This window comes from Haemaphysalis longicornis, unplaced genomic scaffold (assembly GCF_048455015.1).
Source record: "Haemaphysalis longicornis isolate Haplotype H1 unplaced genomic scaffold, Haemaphysalis longicornis Haplotype H1 scaffold_7, whole genome shotgun sequence".
Lineage (NCBI taxonomy): Eukaryota > Metazoa > Arthropoda > Arachnida > Ixodida > Ixodidae > Haemaphysalis > Haemaphysalis longicornis.
The window spans coordinates 48,983,687-49,000,160 of record NW_027526422.1 but is presented as its reverse complement, the minus strand read 5'-3'; the positions used below and the strand labels follow the sequence as shown (position 1 = coordinate 49,000,160).

Sequence of the window (16,474 nt, the reverse complement as noted above, 5' to 3'; positions counted from 1 at the left end):
TGGATATTCAGAGAATAGGAGAAGGCAGGGAATAGCCTGGAGCTTGCCACAGTGCCAAGCCGTGGAATCTCAATGAGTACAATTGATTTCTCTAAAATCGAATAATTGCGTAGCGCCGGGGAAAGCTCTAACGGAGTTCAAACGTTCAAGAGAGGATTGGGGAAGACGAAACGAAATAAACCGAAATCACGAAGATGTATGCAGGTCCCTAACTTGCAGGTCTCGTTATCTGAACCAAACGACACCGCAGCATTTCCGGTGTTCAGAAAAGACCTAGCGCCACGGCGTGTTCTCGGGACTTCTGTCGCAGGCTTGCCAGTGCCGTGACAGGCATGTCGAAGTCCTTGCACATTTGGTTGGCACTTGCGCCTGAAATGAAGCGCGACAACGGACGGTTACAATTAAAGCACTGTTAAAGCCATGCTAAACAGTTATGTGAAGATCACTGTTGCGCAACATACATTGGATCACATTTACTGACGTAGCTTTAGCTCCAAACGTTACTCTTGGGCTTTTTAGCTTCGATGCCACAGTGCCGCAAACGGGGAAAGTCTGTTTTCAGGTTGTTCCACGGCTTCACGCTCCTGAAAAAGACTCTTAGGACTAACGTAAACTAAACGTAAAGGAACCAAACCGTATTATTTGGTTTCATTTTATTCGACGGGCACGTGATACGGTTCGACGAACTGCAAAAGACTCTCCCGTTATATCATCCATAATAGACATATTATTGCTAAAATCATCATACGCGTTTTTTGGACTAACGATCCAACCGCAAGGTGCAAGCATTTTCACTATCTATCTCTTACAAGGCACACTATATGACAAATCACATATTTCATTAGGCGTATCACTCATCCTCGAGAGGGGCTCAAAGAAAGCGACCTCGTGGGTCTCATTTCACGTCACGTATGTAGCCGCATACTTAACTCCCAAAAAAGTGAAATTCAAGAACTGGACATCATAATTCACTAAGCCTATAAATTATCACTAGCGCTGCCCCAACAACTTCCACTGCCAAATTTTGTCAGATAGGGCTCCATCTGACAAAACTCCGCGAGGCCCATCATGTTAACCAAGTTGAACAACTCAAGCTTACACCGCTGTAATCTACTCAGTCGCCTTGGCTATGAACTTTCTGGTACGTACAACCTTCATCAGTGGCTAACAAACGAAGTGGGAGTGATATAGTTTCGGTTTTGGTACGCCAGTCACGAAGCCATTTTTTTTTGTGGCAGCCACATGCTTTTAGCACTAAAAAAACAAAATAAAGAAAACTGCATCATCGCCCCTAGTACATTGAAGAACAAACTAACTCTGAACTGAAAGCTTTTAGTCTGCACAGCGCTTGCTATTGGCAAAATCAATTTCAAGCTAGCACTGAAAAATATTGTCGGGAAGAGTTTACTAGTGCATGAAATGCCAAGCAATTTTTAAGACCGCAGTAGTCGTGAAAACCCTTAACATTTTTCGATAAGGTTCATTCAAAAACTAAGCACCAGTTGAGTTCTGATAGCAGTTTTCACCGCTGCTGTGGTCACTTTTTCTGCAACTGTCCAAATTACTCGCTTTGAAATTGTTCGAAGAAAATATTATTTGCTACTTATTCACTTAGTAAGCATTGCTATTCGTCCATTCGTAAATATCTTGGTCGATTGACCCCAGCGAGCACTCACCCGAAGCGAACTGGCTGCCGTACGGAAACGTCGGCTTCACGTCCATACCCATGGCACTGTGGGAGCTGTTGAGGTTGTTGAACGTGCTCGATATGAATCCCTCTGTGTTTGCGATCATTCCACTGCAAAGGAGAGCAAGACAGAAGAAAAGTTGGGCCCGAATGTCAAGGTTTAAACGCCGGTTGGCACGTTCGGAGAAACAAACGCTATGCCAAATCTTGTAAGCGTTCCCTTCTCCCTTTCCTGCTTAATTTACTCATTGACAGAGCTAAATCTTAGAAGAATCAGGTGAGCAACTTTTCGGGCCTATTTTAGCTTGTTACAAACAAAGGAAAGGATAGCTGGATGAACATCTTCGAATAACAGCGTAAAAACACAGACACTAGCGGAATAAAATGACAGGATGACAGGACGAAAATGACAGCGTCGTCCTGACATTTTCTTCCGCTAGTGCCTGTGTTTTTACGCTATTATTCGAAGATGTTCAACCAATACTAGCTCGCCCAAATGTCGATCCTTCGATAGCCGGGTGAGTTGGAATGCGTTCATGTGAAATCAAAAGCTCAAAAAAATGTTTTTTTTTTTTGCAACCGTATTTCTTTTTGTTTATGCTGTGTTTTTTTTTAACTTTCATGCTCAGCTGTCTTTAATTTTCATGGTCATCTCCTGCTTCTTTCATTTCTCCTTCATTTCATGCCTTGAGTTTCCCCAGTTTATATTTTGATATTCGTCATTGGAAAGCGTAGTTGAGTTTCCAGGAAATCGCGCGTGAAACACGCCGTTCTGCGCGGCGCCTCGCAAAATACGCGCTGCGAATTCGTACCCGAAATTGTCCGAGGCTGCTCCGAAGGCGGCGTGGTGGCCGAACACTCCGGCGGATGACGCCGGCGCTTCGGCTGCTCTGGCGTGCGACAGCGCGGCTGCCGAGCTGACGAGGCCCGCAGCCGGAGACCAGGTCATGTCGCTGGCCGCGCTCAGCGCCGGGATGTGGAAGTCTGGCACGCTGAGCGACGAGGGCCCTCCCGAGGAAGCGCCAGCAGCGCCTCCGCTGCCGGATAGAAGTCCGTACACCTACAAGGGAGGGAAGCAAAACCTGTCTATTTAGAGAATGGCTTCGATGCGTGTATTCACCAGCGCACTGTTGCAATGCATGCCACAAATACACTGGAAAGCCTGTCACAATCACAACGCCTCACCCATTACGGCCCTGGCTTATTTGTCCTTGCGGGAATGAAGTTTCAACAAAACCAGCAGGAACCATCCCTCTCTTAGTATTAGAGACAAATTCCTATGACACCAGCCGCGGTGGCTGAGTGGCTACGGCGTCAAAAATGAATAAAAAATTGTCAAAAAATGGAAGAAGCTCCCACTAACGCGTAAGGCTTGCAGGTAGCGAAGCTGTATGCAACCTTCACGACCATCACACCAATTTCAGTCCACGATTACAGTCGATTTTCTTCTTCTTCGCTGCTGCAACGACCTTTAATTCACCATTGTTGCTATAACGGCGAAGAAGAAGCAAATCGAAGAAGCAGGTGCAAAGGGTACCCTACCACGTGTTCTGTGCCGAGCAGGCGGCGTGATTCCTCTCCCCATTGGCGGTGAGATCTTTGAGTGGCGCCCCCTGGCTCTGACGTCGGCTTAGGGATTCGCGCCGCTGTCGTCTGCTACACTCCGCTTGTAAGGGGCAACAGTGCCTGGGCTAGAAATCGCCCGCCTCGTTGCTGTAGTGCGTTAAAAAGCGTATTTCTAGCGACTCAGTTATTTTGCCAGTTTCTGACGCATCTGAATAATTTTAAGCTGTATCCCGCACAAGTTTGCAACACACGAAGAGATAGAGAACAACTTTCTTCAGAGTATCGGTCAGAAGATCGTGTGTAACTCGTCCTTTCTTCCTTATTCGCGAGGATCAGCGATCAGAGCTTCTCGATAAGTATTCAAAATGCGTAGGCTTCCCTGCAGTATTTTTGAGATGCTCCTATGAAGACTCAACAGTCTAATACTACGTACCAAGCAGCGGCCTCTACACGCTCATCGCACAGCAGGAAATAAAGCGGCTTTCTTCTGTTTCTTTCGTTGTTGTCTTGTATCGGATTAATGTTTCTTGCTTTTTTTTTGTGCCCAACGCATAAATTTTTCTGCGCCGTCACCAACTTCTTATTAGGAGGTTTCGGGATGTTTGGGAGCCTCACAAAGGTCGTGTGGATATTTCCTTCATTTTGTATGGCATACATTCCCTTCTTCACAAATTGGCTTTCATTACGGCTGCGTGCAAGAAAGTGCATATCCGCAGTGTGCTTTGTTTATTCACAAGCAAATACAATGAGAAGGTTTGTGCTACGCCACCGCGATCGCGCCCTAAACAACGTGGTCTACAGTACTCGAAGGCGGCTTTTGTGCTCCGAATTTCTATCGTAATTATATCGTTATCATAACGAACTGACTCTCAACTCGAACAATGATTACATGATTACGGTGTTGAAGGCATGATATACTCGCTAACTAACGTAATAAAGAGTATACCTGCATATATTACAAGTCTCGAAACCGAAAAAGAATTCCAAGTAGCTCTTTATTGCTTTTCAACCCTTCCAGGCGCGAAGAACAAATCCTATTCGACTCGCGATGGCGTTCTATGATTTAAGAAAATTACTTTTACTCTCTTGTCCTGGACTGAGGACCCGGCCCACTAACCAGATCGATTTAATTGTTAAACAAAGTTTTCCCCTCCTCCTCTTACTCCTCCTCCTCCTCTTGAGTGCAGTTTTCCTATAACGCATATCCGAATATCGGGAAGATATGGCTGTGCAAAATGTTCCGAAATATCCCTCCAGGTCTTAACAAACATATATGTGTTACTATAAATTTAACAAAGACGTGACTCGTTTTGCTCAGTAAACATCCATACTGGTTAGATGCCTGGTATAGAATCAGCACGCGCGTATATACACACTGGGTTATTTGGAACTCAACGTACAGTTTTTGCAGTCTATAGTGCATGTCGGCAAACTTTCAAGCCTTGACAACGTAAAGTGATGTGACAAAACGCGTTCGAGCGTTCGGCAAGGTTGCAAAAACTGTTTTACCTTACATATGATTACCGGGAATCGTGATGCATTCTGCCAAAGCCGACAGCCCTGAAGGCCTAGAATTTGTTTTGGTCTTCCATTTTCGCTGTTGTCGGTTGTTAGCAGCTGACTGTTCCTTTTGTTCGAATGCTTACATCAGAAGCTGACGCCTAGCTCCGACTCTTCGCGCTCCGCACAGGACCGGCTTCGCAAGGAATGGGGTGGCACCGGCAATGTTTCTCCCGTAGCGGTATCCAAAACTGTACTTTAACTGACACCATGAGCTAGTGTATGCGATTTTAAGCCTATTATTATGATAAAAAGTTACCCACACGCCAATTCTGGTGCGGACAAGCATCAGACGTTGACCGAGCGCAAAGAAACAGCAGGGAGAGCGATCCTGAGTGAAGCAGACGACAAATGCGAGAATCCCTAAGCTGACGTCACGGAGGCGCGCTTCGCAGCGCCGCCTGTGTTCGCGCTCACCGCCAATAGTCACAGCCGAGTGAGTAAGCTGTTTGATTCTCGGTTGTTAACTCACAGTCGTAGCCGAGTGGGTAAGACGACCGACTCTAACTCCGTTAATTAATTAATAATAATTAATTAATTAATTCATTGATTTATTTATTTGTTTGTTTGTTTGTTTATTTCTTTGTTTGTTTGTTTGTTTGTACATACTGCCAATCCAATGAGGATTATCGCAGAAGGGCAATACAGTCAAATACATACATCAGTTTGTCAAACAAAAGAAACTGCATTGAGCATTATTACAGAACACACTTGAGTTGTTTAAACCAGGATATGCAGAATGCGAACAGTAGGCGAACATTAACACATTTCTCATGAGGTAGCGGAGTTCAACAACAAAGTTTTCATAAAAACGTGTAAAAACATGTCAAATACGTAAAAAGTATAAAAACTTTGCTACACTAAGCTCAGGAAACAGTTCAAAACAGACGCATCTAACATGTTTATGTTTGGTTTAAGTGTATTTCTACTAATTCCAAAAATTGATGTGATGAACTGCTAGTGATCGATGCATCAAGGCTGTTCCACTCCCTTACGGCACCAGACATCTACCAGACACAGGATAGAATCCTGCCGGTGCCGTTAATTTCTTCTCATAATAAACCGCAAATTCTTATGGCAGCCCTCTGCGAAGGTTTTAGAAATCAACTTCCTTGGGGCCTGGATGTAGTTCACCGAGTAACAAAGGCTTGTTCTTTAAACTAAAACAAGGATACACGTTTCCCTCGTGTTCTCCCAAGAGGAAGAAAAGCACTCTTGTGAGACAGCACACCGCTTGGGTACCTCACCTGCTGGGACAATGGACCACCGTTGATGCATGACTCGGTAGAGTAGGAGCTGTATCCCGGCTGGGAGACAGTGTTCGAAGACGCCAGGGACTGGTGCGACCGGTGCCATGTTGCCGTGTCTGCAAGAACGCACACAGAAAAACGGAATATTGAAATGTACCGCTGACTGCTCCAGAAAGAAAAATCTATACTATAAAAAAATCAATAAAAATAGTAATACCCACTGAATACTTCCTGCCGTCTCTCCCCTCTCCTCCTCCTATAACATCATAACAGCGTCCTCTGAGGCTCTATGATACATTTCAAGGAGGTGAATGAATACATACATGCTCCCCCCCTCCAGACCTCAACAAACAGAGGTAGGACTGGGCCTTTTCGTATTCTAAATGTGCATCCGAACGAAGAAAAAGAAAAAAAAAGGGGGGGGAGGTCTCTGACAATAAAACAGATACTGAGTTCACTACACTAACACCGAAAAGTTTTATTCGCGGATGCGCTTGCGTTCTACTCTTTCAACACATCTGGCGTCCTTTGGACACCCGACATCATCGCGCAATATGACTCATGCAGTCGTACATAAACGAGCACCAACCAGTTCCCATTTTGTCAGAGCTTAAATTTCTGACTGCCTGTAAAGTTGGTTTCGCTGTGTAACGGGTCTTAATGCAAGAAAGCCGCGCAATCAAACGTGAAAGATTTTTGGTTGCCTGTAAAGCTGGATCCACTGCGTTGTAGGTGTTATTGCAAAAAAGCCGACTTTAACAAAACATTATAGCAGTACATTTTCCTCCCTCCATACCTCCCTCCCTCCTCCCTTTCTCTCTTACTTTGCGTGAACAAGTTTTGTTGACATTGACTCTTAGAGAGTTAGCAACGAGAAAGCAAGAAAGCTGAACAATGTTGGCGCAGGGGCTTCAGAAATCAATTACCGCATTGAGTCGTATATTAGTCAACCTAAATATAAGTCGCCCCGCCGCCCTACCGTGTTCGCGATTTAAAAAAGAAGCAGTTAAAGCCATGATTTTGGGTCCACTTCATATTGACATGAAATAGAGAACGAAACCATTCCGGTACGAGACATTAATTCCTCACCGCCAAATATAGACGCCCTGTGCCGCCGTCATCAGTGTAACAGGATGGAATTTCGTCCGCGCATGAACATATACGCCTGCAAAGCCTGTGATTCCCTGTTGAGTAAGCAGTACGTGAATTCGCGTCTCGTTTTTGCTTTTCATCTGGGAGTGAAGTTAAGAAAAATCATGCACCCCTCCATAGTTGTACGCGATAGTTGTACGCGAAGTTTTCTCGTGGTGGATTCTTTGGTTGGCCAGTCCCACACTGCGAGTATGTGTTCCTGTGTGGGTGCGCACCCCTTTTCTAGAATACCCACAGTAACTCTTGGGTGCGCACTCAGTAGGCCTAACGTTTGGGCTTGGGGTGCACGGCACGAATCGGTACCTGCTGCTTGGCGTTCGCTTCGACCATGTCGAAATGGAGCAATCGGATAGACTCCGGCTTCATAACGTGAGGGACCCAGGTTCGTTTCCGGCCAGGGGAAGCGTTTTTTTCTTTCACTTCACCCGCGATCATTCATCGTCATCGTCAGGGAAAGTTCGCTTTTCTGCAGAGCCCGTTGGCGTACAACGCATCAGTGAGGACACTAAAACTTTGGTTTAATATGAAAAACTACCAAAGCTATCTGTTTTATGGCAACATGACAATGTTCACAGTACCGGATATGTACCCAACTACAGGCCGACCCACGTATTGCTCGGTCACGTATTAAACTTCTTATTTCGAAAAAAGGCTTCGACTCACATGCGGGTAAATACGAATTTGTAGTCCAAATCTACAATAATGAAATTAAAATTGCATTGTAACAGCAAGCAATACTCGACTCCGCGGGCCCTCTGGCCCGCGGAGTCGAGTATTGGGAACGAGGCTAGAGATACCAATCAGACAACCAAGCAAACCAAGCGTCGAAAGGCGACACCGTAAACGTCAGAAATGGAGACTACAACGTATTCAAATTTCAAAGGGTCCTTACGCGCCGAAGCTCTACATGGGCTATAAATGCGCTCCGTAGTGGGGAAGATGGGGAGGGGCGACGAAGTAATATAGACCATGTGGTGGTCTTTAACCTGCGTTGAAATCTTGACACGCGCACGCTTGAGTTTTTCGCGTCCACAAGGACGTACGGCAGTTCTGTGCGGCAAGGTAGCTAAACGTGTTCGCGGGTGTGTGTGGTCGTGATGCGCCTATACTGAGATCCGCTATTATCAGAGCAGTCGCACCCTGTAGTGCGGGGCTATAAGGTGGGTGTCGACTGCTCACCGTGGTGCTGAAGGCCCGCGGACACGGCCATGCCCGAGTCCAAGTGGTGGCTTTGAGCTGCCGCAGCGCTGACGACGGGCCCCGCTGCAGACACAGCGGCGGCTTGCGCGTAGCCGTGCAGCAGCTGGCTGCTGAAGGCGGCGCCCACGGGCTGGCTGCCCATCTGCTTGCGCCAGCGAGCGCGCCGGTTGCTGAACCACACCTGCGCCAGAGCATGTGTGCACACGTTATAAGGGGGGACACAGAACAGCGTTAGCGACAAGCGCTGCCTGACTATTTGATGTGATTCGAAGTCCGGAATGTACACCTCAGGTGCGGGGTTTGTTTCACACACATTCAGTCACAAGAATAGGGCGTTCAAAAGTGCAGTTTTCTTCCCACAATGCTCCTCGGTAATTGGTTACTTGTGCTGCGATGACTACACACTAGCAAGTCAGATGGGCAGAATTCAACGAAAACGTTGTATGTTGTAGAATGTGTAGTACGTTTAACTGTGCAAATTGTCAACGGATAAACAAAACTGTTGATACTAACCGAAAGATAGCCGTAAATTAAGCATTTTAAGGCTGAAAAGCATATAACAACATTGCAAACTGACGTCATCGCGGTAATTCGAGAGGCGCCGGCAGGTGACGTTTCCTCTTCCAAGATTTAACAGTAAACTAAGTCTACGGACTTCCACAAAATCGAGAAACAATGGAATTCAAACGTTTTACTATACTGAAGAATGCGCGAGGCTAGTGCTTTCCAGTAAAAGGGCCAGTGAGGACAGAGCGGACTCAAGCGACCAGGTAAGGCTTCCATAGAGGTTTCAAAATTCCTGGCTGTGCCATGCACGGAGTTATTTTTTTCGACTCGTCTGTGCGACCGTTGCTTGTATTAAAGCGAAGCGTTAGTGTCCTCACTGATGCCGTTGTACGCCAATAAGCCCTCCAGAAGAGCCAACTTTCTCTGACCATGATGATGAATGATCGTGCGTGTGAAGTGAAAAAAAAAAAAAAAACAAAAAAAAAACGCTTCCCGTGGCTGGAATCGAACCTGCGTCCCGGGGAATGAGGCCGGCGCCTATCTGACTGCTCCATTTCGACATGGCCGAAGCAAACGCCAAGCAGCGGGTACCGATGCTGCCCGTACACCCCAAGCCCAAGCGTTAGGCCTACACTATGCACACGTGGGATTGGCCAACTAAAGAATTCGTCGCGAGGAAGCTTCGCCTTTAACCATCGTCGTCGTCAGACGGTGGGATGCATGCGAGGAAGCTTGCGTGCTTCATTCACGCCCCGGAAGGAGGGGAGCGTGCTACGGCACTCGCCTGCACCCTGGCCTCGGTGAGCTTGGTCCGCTGCGCCAGCTCCTCCCTGGTGTACACGTCCGGGTACTGGGTGCGCTCGAACGCGCGCTCCAGTGCCTCCAGCTGGTCCCCCGAGAAGGTGGTGCGCGAGCGACGCGTCTTGCGCTTCAGCAGAAGGCCCGGCTCAGAGTCGCAGTCGGAGTCCTCGTCCAGACCACTCAGCCGACCTGCATAGTGCCACAGTCAAGTCATTAGAAGGCAACTCTGAGGCACTCAAGAAGCGCAGGGCGGTGCCGTCAATCCCTCGTTCGCGCGAGATTGGGTGTGCACGGGAACACTCCGGCCAAAGGAGGAAGAGGGCTTTCGCTCTCGCGCGGGCTTCCCTCAGCAAGCAGAGTCGCCATTAGACTAGGGTTTTTGGTCTCTTTTCTTATTAAACTGCACCCCTTACTGTTGACCAGTCGCTACGTTTACGCTACAATAGTAATGATCGAAGGATTCACGGTTGCTTATCCGCTTCCGAAGGTCATTACTGGTGTGCGAATGTGGTCTTACAACAGCTAGGTGGTAGTGGGCGTATTGAGGAGGAGTACTCGGGTGACCGCTCCTCTAAACAAAAATCTAAGATGATCACGGGGCTTTTTTTTATTATTACGAAGAACCATCGTGCCGGCGTACTTGCAAACGGATAAGTCGTTTGCTTTATGCTTGCATTATTTTATTCTGTGAAAAAAAAAAAAAAAAATATCGAGGCACCGCGCAGATAAGGTTATGTGGCGCGTGTTATTGCGATCTTCTTTATAACATGAGGGGGAGGAGTTTTTTCCCAAACATACTGCTCACAATTCACGCTCGCCGGTTATTGTAAGGCTATTGGAAAACTATACTATGTATGTAAAATGTCACGTTTTGGGATACATGGCCATGAAAGGCATCGTTTGCTTTGTGTTCGCGCTCTTTCTCTCTGAGAACGCGCTTTTTGCAGCAATGCGAGGCTTAAAACAACCTGCAGTCACTCCGGGTGTAATTGGCGCCAAATAGCACACACGTACGTATATTGGATAAATTTATTACTGTAGCTCCGATCGCCCTATCCTATCCCGCCGTGCTGTGTCCCCTGCCACGACACCACCACGTCATGCATTTTGTCTAGGGGGGATTTCGTCTTCAGGTACGCAAACATGCGTATTCGTATACACTCCTTAAAGAGGCGAAAAATGTTCCGTCATGCAGCCAAGGTATGACAGTGAAGTGCAACTTTAAAATCTGATGAAATAAAAAAAAAGAGGCATGAACGCCGACTAATTACTTCAACAATAAATAAAAAAATGCACCCATATCTGTGCCTTTTTTTTTGCATTCCGAAGACAGTCTGTATTCTTCGAAAGGTCTATCACAGTTCACAACATTCTAAACAGCAAGTCTTCTGAATGCTTTCTAGTTTTAGAGCGCTTTCACTTTCTTGTGGTGAGTTTTTAAGCGGCTTCATTCACACCGTAAACACCAACGTAAAAGGAAAAAAACAAAAAAAAACGTTTTCCGTCACCCGTTGATGAAAATAGAGTGCTCCGTTTACAACGCGCGGCGAATCGGTCAAACACCACTCGACCTACGGGCGGACCCGAACTCCGTTCGCACCCTTTTCCTGCCTTCGACGAACTCCACTTCTAATGAACTCGACTTCCTCTCGCCACGACATTGCCGGCCTTTGTCTAGTCACCGGGGGGAGGCTATTTCCTTTTCTGCAGCAACAAGGACCCCGTGCCGTGCACATCGTGGGGGGAAAAGCCTCGCTGCGAGCGCAGCAGTGCTTCCACAGCGGGATGTTTCTCCGCAAAGCTGAGTGGCTGCGGGAGCGGCCGCCTGAGGGGGGCTGCGCTGCTCACTCCGCGATAAGTACGCAGTATATCCCACGAGCCAGATGTCCCCAAGTTCGCTGAGACGTCAATCCTCCTCTCGCGCACGGGCAGCAGGGTAGTGGCGGCAGCGGACACCGTGTTAAATTAGCTGATGAAAAGCACGCATATATGCTTATTCTCGCGCGGTTTCACGGACTTCCGCGAAACGTATCTGTATAAATTCGCGCCTGATGAGCCGCGACCGCGCAAAGCGCAGGCAGGACGGGAGACTGGAGTGCGCGAACTAAGGAAATATCTTTTTTTTTTTTTCTCTTTGAAGGTGGTTGGTCTTTCGGTTGGGAGTAGAAGAGCATCGGCGGAAACCGTCCTGCTACAAAAGATGCGGCGTTTTTTTTTTTTGTTTTGTTTTTTAGGTTTTTAGGGGCGAAGCCCCTTAAGGGCTGGGGCTGCTGGCGTCTCCTGTCGTCGTCATCGTCGTCGTAATTGTCGTTCGTCTCATGTACTTAGGATACTAAAACACTGGGAAACTCCTTTCCTCCTCGCGCTAGAACGCAACGCAAAACACCGGGACACTCATTTACGCCTCGCGTTGGAGCGCTTCGTAACGCGTACTAAAAAACACCGGGACACTCGTTTACGCCTCGCGCTAGAGAGCTTCGTGCTTCAAAGACAACAGACTTTTACAGCAAAGCTGTATACCTGTACCGCCAATGGTTTCATCTCCGTTGGCGAAAACGCCAAGGCGCCAAGAATACACTTATACACTGCATGATTCGCCCCTCAACAGGTTTCACATTAGGGGAGATGGCCCGGGATTTCCTTAATTCTCCTTCCACTTTGCCCACGCGTTTTTTTTTTTTAATCCTTTCAAATCACGTCTGTACTTTTAAAGTACGCCACATCGCAACTCTGTAGGTTTAGGAACCCGAGGACTGCTGAAATGAGCCGAAACGCGAGCGAACGTCCGATAAACTTCATCACGGCAGTCTGCGATAGACAACAGCGTATCGTTACACGTACGTATACTTACAATGCCATCTACGCGGAAAGCCACAGAAAGCAAAGGCCGCGGAAGAAAGATTAAAGCAATGGTTCCGGTCTCTTCGACACTTTCTAACGAATGAAAATACTAGGGAGGCAGGGTCGTATAAATCCCGACGTTCACTGAAAAGAGCGTCATCACTCAACCTGTCCTCGAGCGCATAATGCCTGCATTCGGTAGCATATTGCGAACAAATCAAGGGAGGGGAGGGCAACGACACGTCCGACGAAGCAACCGCCGTCGTCGGGGGGAGCCAGCCGGGGCCGTACAAAGGAGAAACCAGGGCGTAAACAGGAAGCACGCTCATTGGTCGGTCGGCCGCAACGCCCCGCCGAGTTGGGACTCCGGCTCGCCTCACTCCCCGGGTTCCCTTTGTGGGACGTCCCATATCGCGACATTATACGGTGCGCGCTCGTACGCATCGACGTCCATCACTGCCGCGCAGGTCGCGCACCTTTCTCTCGCGTGTGCGCGGGTTCACACGCCATCGAAGACCCTGTGTCCGTCCATCGACTGGTGGGTGTGCAGTCGAAATTCGATATGTCGAAGTCGAATAAAGCCGGAGTAGGCGTTGTTCGATAGTTCGCTAAATCGGTGTAAGAACTACGATACACTCTACGAGGCCCCCTATGGCGTCTTCACCACAGCGCTCCAGAATGATCAAATAAAGTTATCAAGTGAGCGAACTTGGCGAATGACGAAGCCAGACACATGGTTTGACTAAGAAAAGTGCACGTGCGCAGGGCCAACACGCAAGGCGTAGATGGCGTTTTGCAATGCGCAATGTACCTGCGCAGATGCCCTTTTTCACTCGAATTGAATGCTAGGCGTAGAGATGTGATAGGTCATAAAACAAAACAAAAAAAGCATTACGAAAAAACAGGTTCTGTTTGTTTTGTTTTGATTTTTTCAATCAGGGTAACGGCGAAAAAAAAAAACAGCTTCTCGGGGGAATTCGTTGTGATGCGACTGATCTGCCGTGAGGGAAACGCTTTCTGAAATCAATGATTTGACGTGAAATCGTGCGCAGATTTTGAGAGCGGAAGCTCTGCTGGGACTTTTCTGATGCAGCAAGAAACAATTTTATTATTTTTCAGTGTAAACGGAAACAATTCATCGGGCACTTAAGGCCCAAATTTTAAAACCTTCCTTACCTTACCCCATTTCCTCACCTTACTGAAGGAGCCCTTCATGCTCCCTTACAGTGAGGCGACCTTGCAGCTCCGATTCTAATTTTTAAAGACTCCCTCAACCTTCCTTACCAAAGGGCGCCCTTACTCCCGTCAAGGAAGACATTCGTGCACATGGGTGCGAGGGTAAGCGCAATTTGTTCTTAAAATGTGCCTTCATTAGCCGTGATAGGCATGTAATTTGTCGTGTTTTACATTTATACGGGCATATATATTTAATGTTTGCTTATTGCGCAGTTCTTGAAACAAGTTGTACCGGTCGGTTACTGCAGTTGCTTGTAAGTCAAATCTAGTCTGGCAACAGTCTCACGTTGATTTTTGTCAACATCGCATTTAGCGTCGAAACGTGCGAGCCAACGTTTTGTGCGAGCGTAGCGCCAGTGTAACCATGCCCGGGAAAGTGTATTACACAGAAGAAAAAAAAAGAACTTCTCCAAGAACTGGTACGAAAATACAAAAACTTTGTAGAGTGCAACAAGAGCAACGCCATGTCGCTGCACGCGAAACCTAAAGTGTGGAAGCGACTTTGCGACGAATACAACAGCATGCCCAACGTGTGCCCGCGTGATGTAAAACAACTCCGCGTCATAAGCGTTTCCTCTTCGTTGCGTTTGGTAGCCGACGTACTTTGGGAACAGGCGCAAGCACACCGCCTGCGTAACTACCCAGAGCCCATTGCTGACTATCGGCTGCGAAACGTTGACGAGGTTGCTTCTCAAAATCACGCGATTCCCAAATTGGATGCGCAAACCATACCCTCTAAACAACCGCTCGCACACACACACGCGCAAAAAAAAAAAAAAGAAAAAAAACTCACCTCGTTGGGAATTGAACCCCCAACTTCAGCGCACGGGCGCGACGCGCGAGAGCACTGCGCCACTGCCCAAATGGTGCTTCGTTGCGAAATAGCCTGGGTAATAGATGGAGGCCCATCCTTCCGTGTCATACGTCGGTGTTTACTAGCTGGTTTACACAATTCCTGGCTGGTAAACTGAAATTTCTTAAATAGCGCTTGCACAGCAACGTTCCCCGAAGCCCCCACAATAGCTTATCGCCATCAACTCCGCTGCTTCGCGAAAGCGCTCGCAATAATGTGTGTGCACGGCTGCCGGCTGCGACTGCGATTTCCCACTGCGGGGATAGTGCTTGCTGTACTTTGGTTTTACGTTTCACATCAAAAACCTTGGCCGATGTTGATGCCTTATTACCCAAATTACCCTACGTAACTCTTCTTCTGCACGAAACTGACCTTACATTTTCTACAGGCGAGCCGATCGCACACGCATTTGCAGGTTGCAGCTCCGGGATAGCGGCGTCGCCGAAGAGCACGGCCGAAGCCTCGAACGCCAAAATACGGATTGCATTAGTGCTAGTGTTGAGTTGTATGGGCTTCGTGGACGTTACTGAGTTTATTACACTCCAGAAACTATCAAAATAGAGCCGCATTCATTGCGGCACGAATGTTGTCGGGGAGCAGTTTTCGCTTCTCGGTCGATTTCCGACGACGCGTCCGGCGACCGGTCGGACGTCCGGTCGCCGGACGCGTCGGTCAACTCGGTCAACCCAGCGCGGTCGGTCAACTCGGCAGTTGGCCGATGGTTTGGCGACTCGTCGGCGTCGCCGTCGCGTCGTCGTCGCCGTCGTGTCGGCCTAGTGGGAACGCGCCTTAACGAGGCGTGTGCCAAGTGCTGCGGAGAAGTGTGCGTCCAGTTGAAAGAGCGGGGTAAGGTCGCATCAAGGTAGCCCGCGAGCGACCTTGCAGTAAGGAGACATCAAGGGAGCGTTTCGTAAGGAAGCCTCAGTAGGGAACGTTCCAAAATTGAACTAAGGCCTCCTTGCGAGTTCTAAGGCGACCTTAGTAAGGTAAGGAAGGTTTTAAAATTTGGGCCTAAGGCTCCGTCCGGCGGTGCTGCGGGAGGAACGCGACGGCTATGGCGTCCGAGTTTATTGCTTCGTACGACAGCTGGGCCGACTGTGCACGGTTTTGCCTGCGGGTGGGCGACTTCATGTGCGGCGACGTGTACAGATATCCGTCGCTCACGATTAGGCAGCCGCAAGACCGCCTCAACCCGATGAAGCTGTACAGCGACGACGAGTTTCCATTCCGCTACCGTTTCTCCAAGGCAGCAGTGATGAAAATGCTGGGGGAACTCTGCCTCCGCGAGAACTCGGACAGAAGAGGAGCCCCACTTCCGCCGCTGCTCAAGTTACTAGGCAGTTCCCCAAGACGTTAGGGGAACCCAAACGCAACGCGCTCGCGTGCGGCGAGTCCCCTACAGCCCACAACCCATCCACAACCGGCTTGCGTTGTTCGGGTCGGCGCGGGTGTTGGGAACTTTAGGCTTCGCATCAGGGCGGACATTTGATCGCCGCTATCTGTGCAACTGCGAATGACAATCCCTAACGCAACTTTTCACCACACTATCATCCCCTTTCTCGCATGTGAAAGTTTATTTCAGCTATAATTGCCGTTTTAAGCGATCGGTGACCAAGACATCTGCCGTAGCCTGTATCGACGCTGCCGCGCAGGTAGCGCCACCTGTCGGCCGCTCGGCGCACCGCGCGCCGCGATGACCGGTCGGACCAAGGAACCTCCGCGACCGGCCAGCGTAGTGTTAGCAGCGCGGCAGATATCTGATCGCCGCTTTTAAATAAGCGCTGATAACGATCCCTGGCACAATTTTTCATCGCACTAACA

At 48.4% G+C, this 16,474-nt stretch overlaps 1 protein-coding gene across 1 annotated transcript in view; it reads right to left on the bottom strand.

The window, feature by feature from the left end:
• Positions 1-243: 243 nt before the first annotated feature.
• LOC144146282 (uncharacterized) overlaps positions 244-16,474 on the bottom strand; it is a 108,075-nt gene continuing 91,844 nt past the window's right edge. The window contains exons 6-11 of the mRNA XM_077678243.1: positions 9,707-9,912; positions 8,395-8,596; positions 6,061-6,179; positions 2,500-2,747; positions 1,677-1,798; positions 244-369 (exon numbers count right to left, since the gene is read on the bottom strand). Of these exons, the coding sequence (XP_077534369.1) occupies positions 263-369; positions 1,677-1,798; positions 2,500-2,747; positions 6,061-6,179; positions 8,395-8,596; positions 9,707-9,912 (1,004 nt within the window). The 3' untranslated portion in view covers positions 244-262. The remainder of the gene's footprint in view (positions 370-1,676; positions 1,799-2,499; positions 2,748-6,060; positions 6,180-8,394; positions 8,597-9,706; positions 9,913-16,474) is intronic.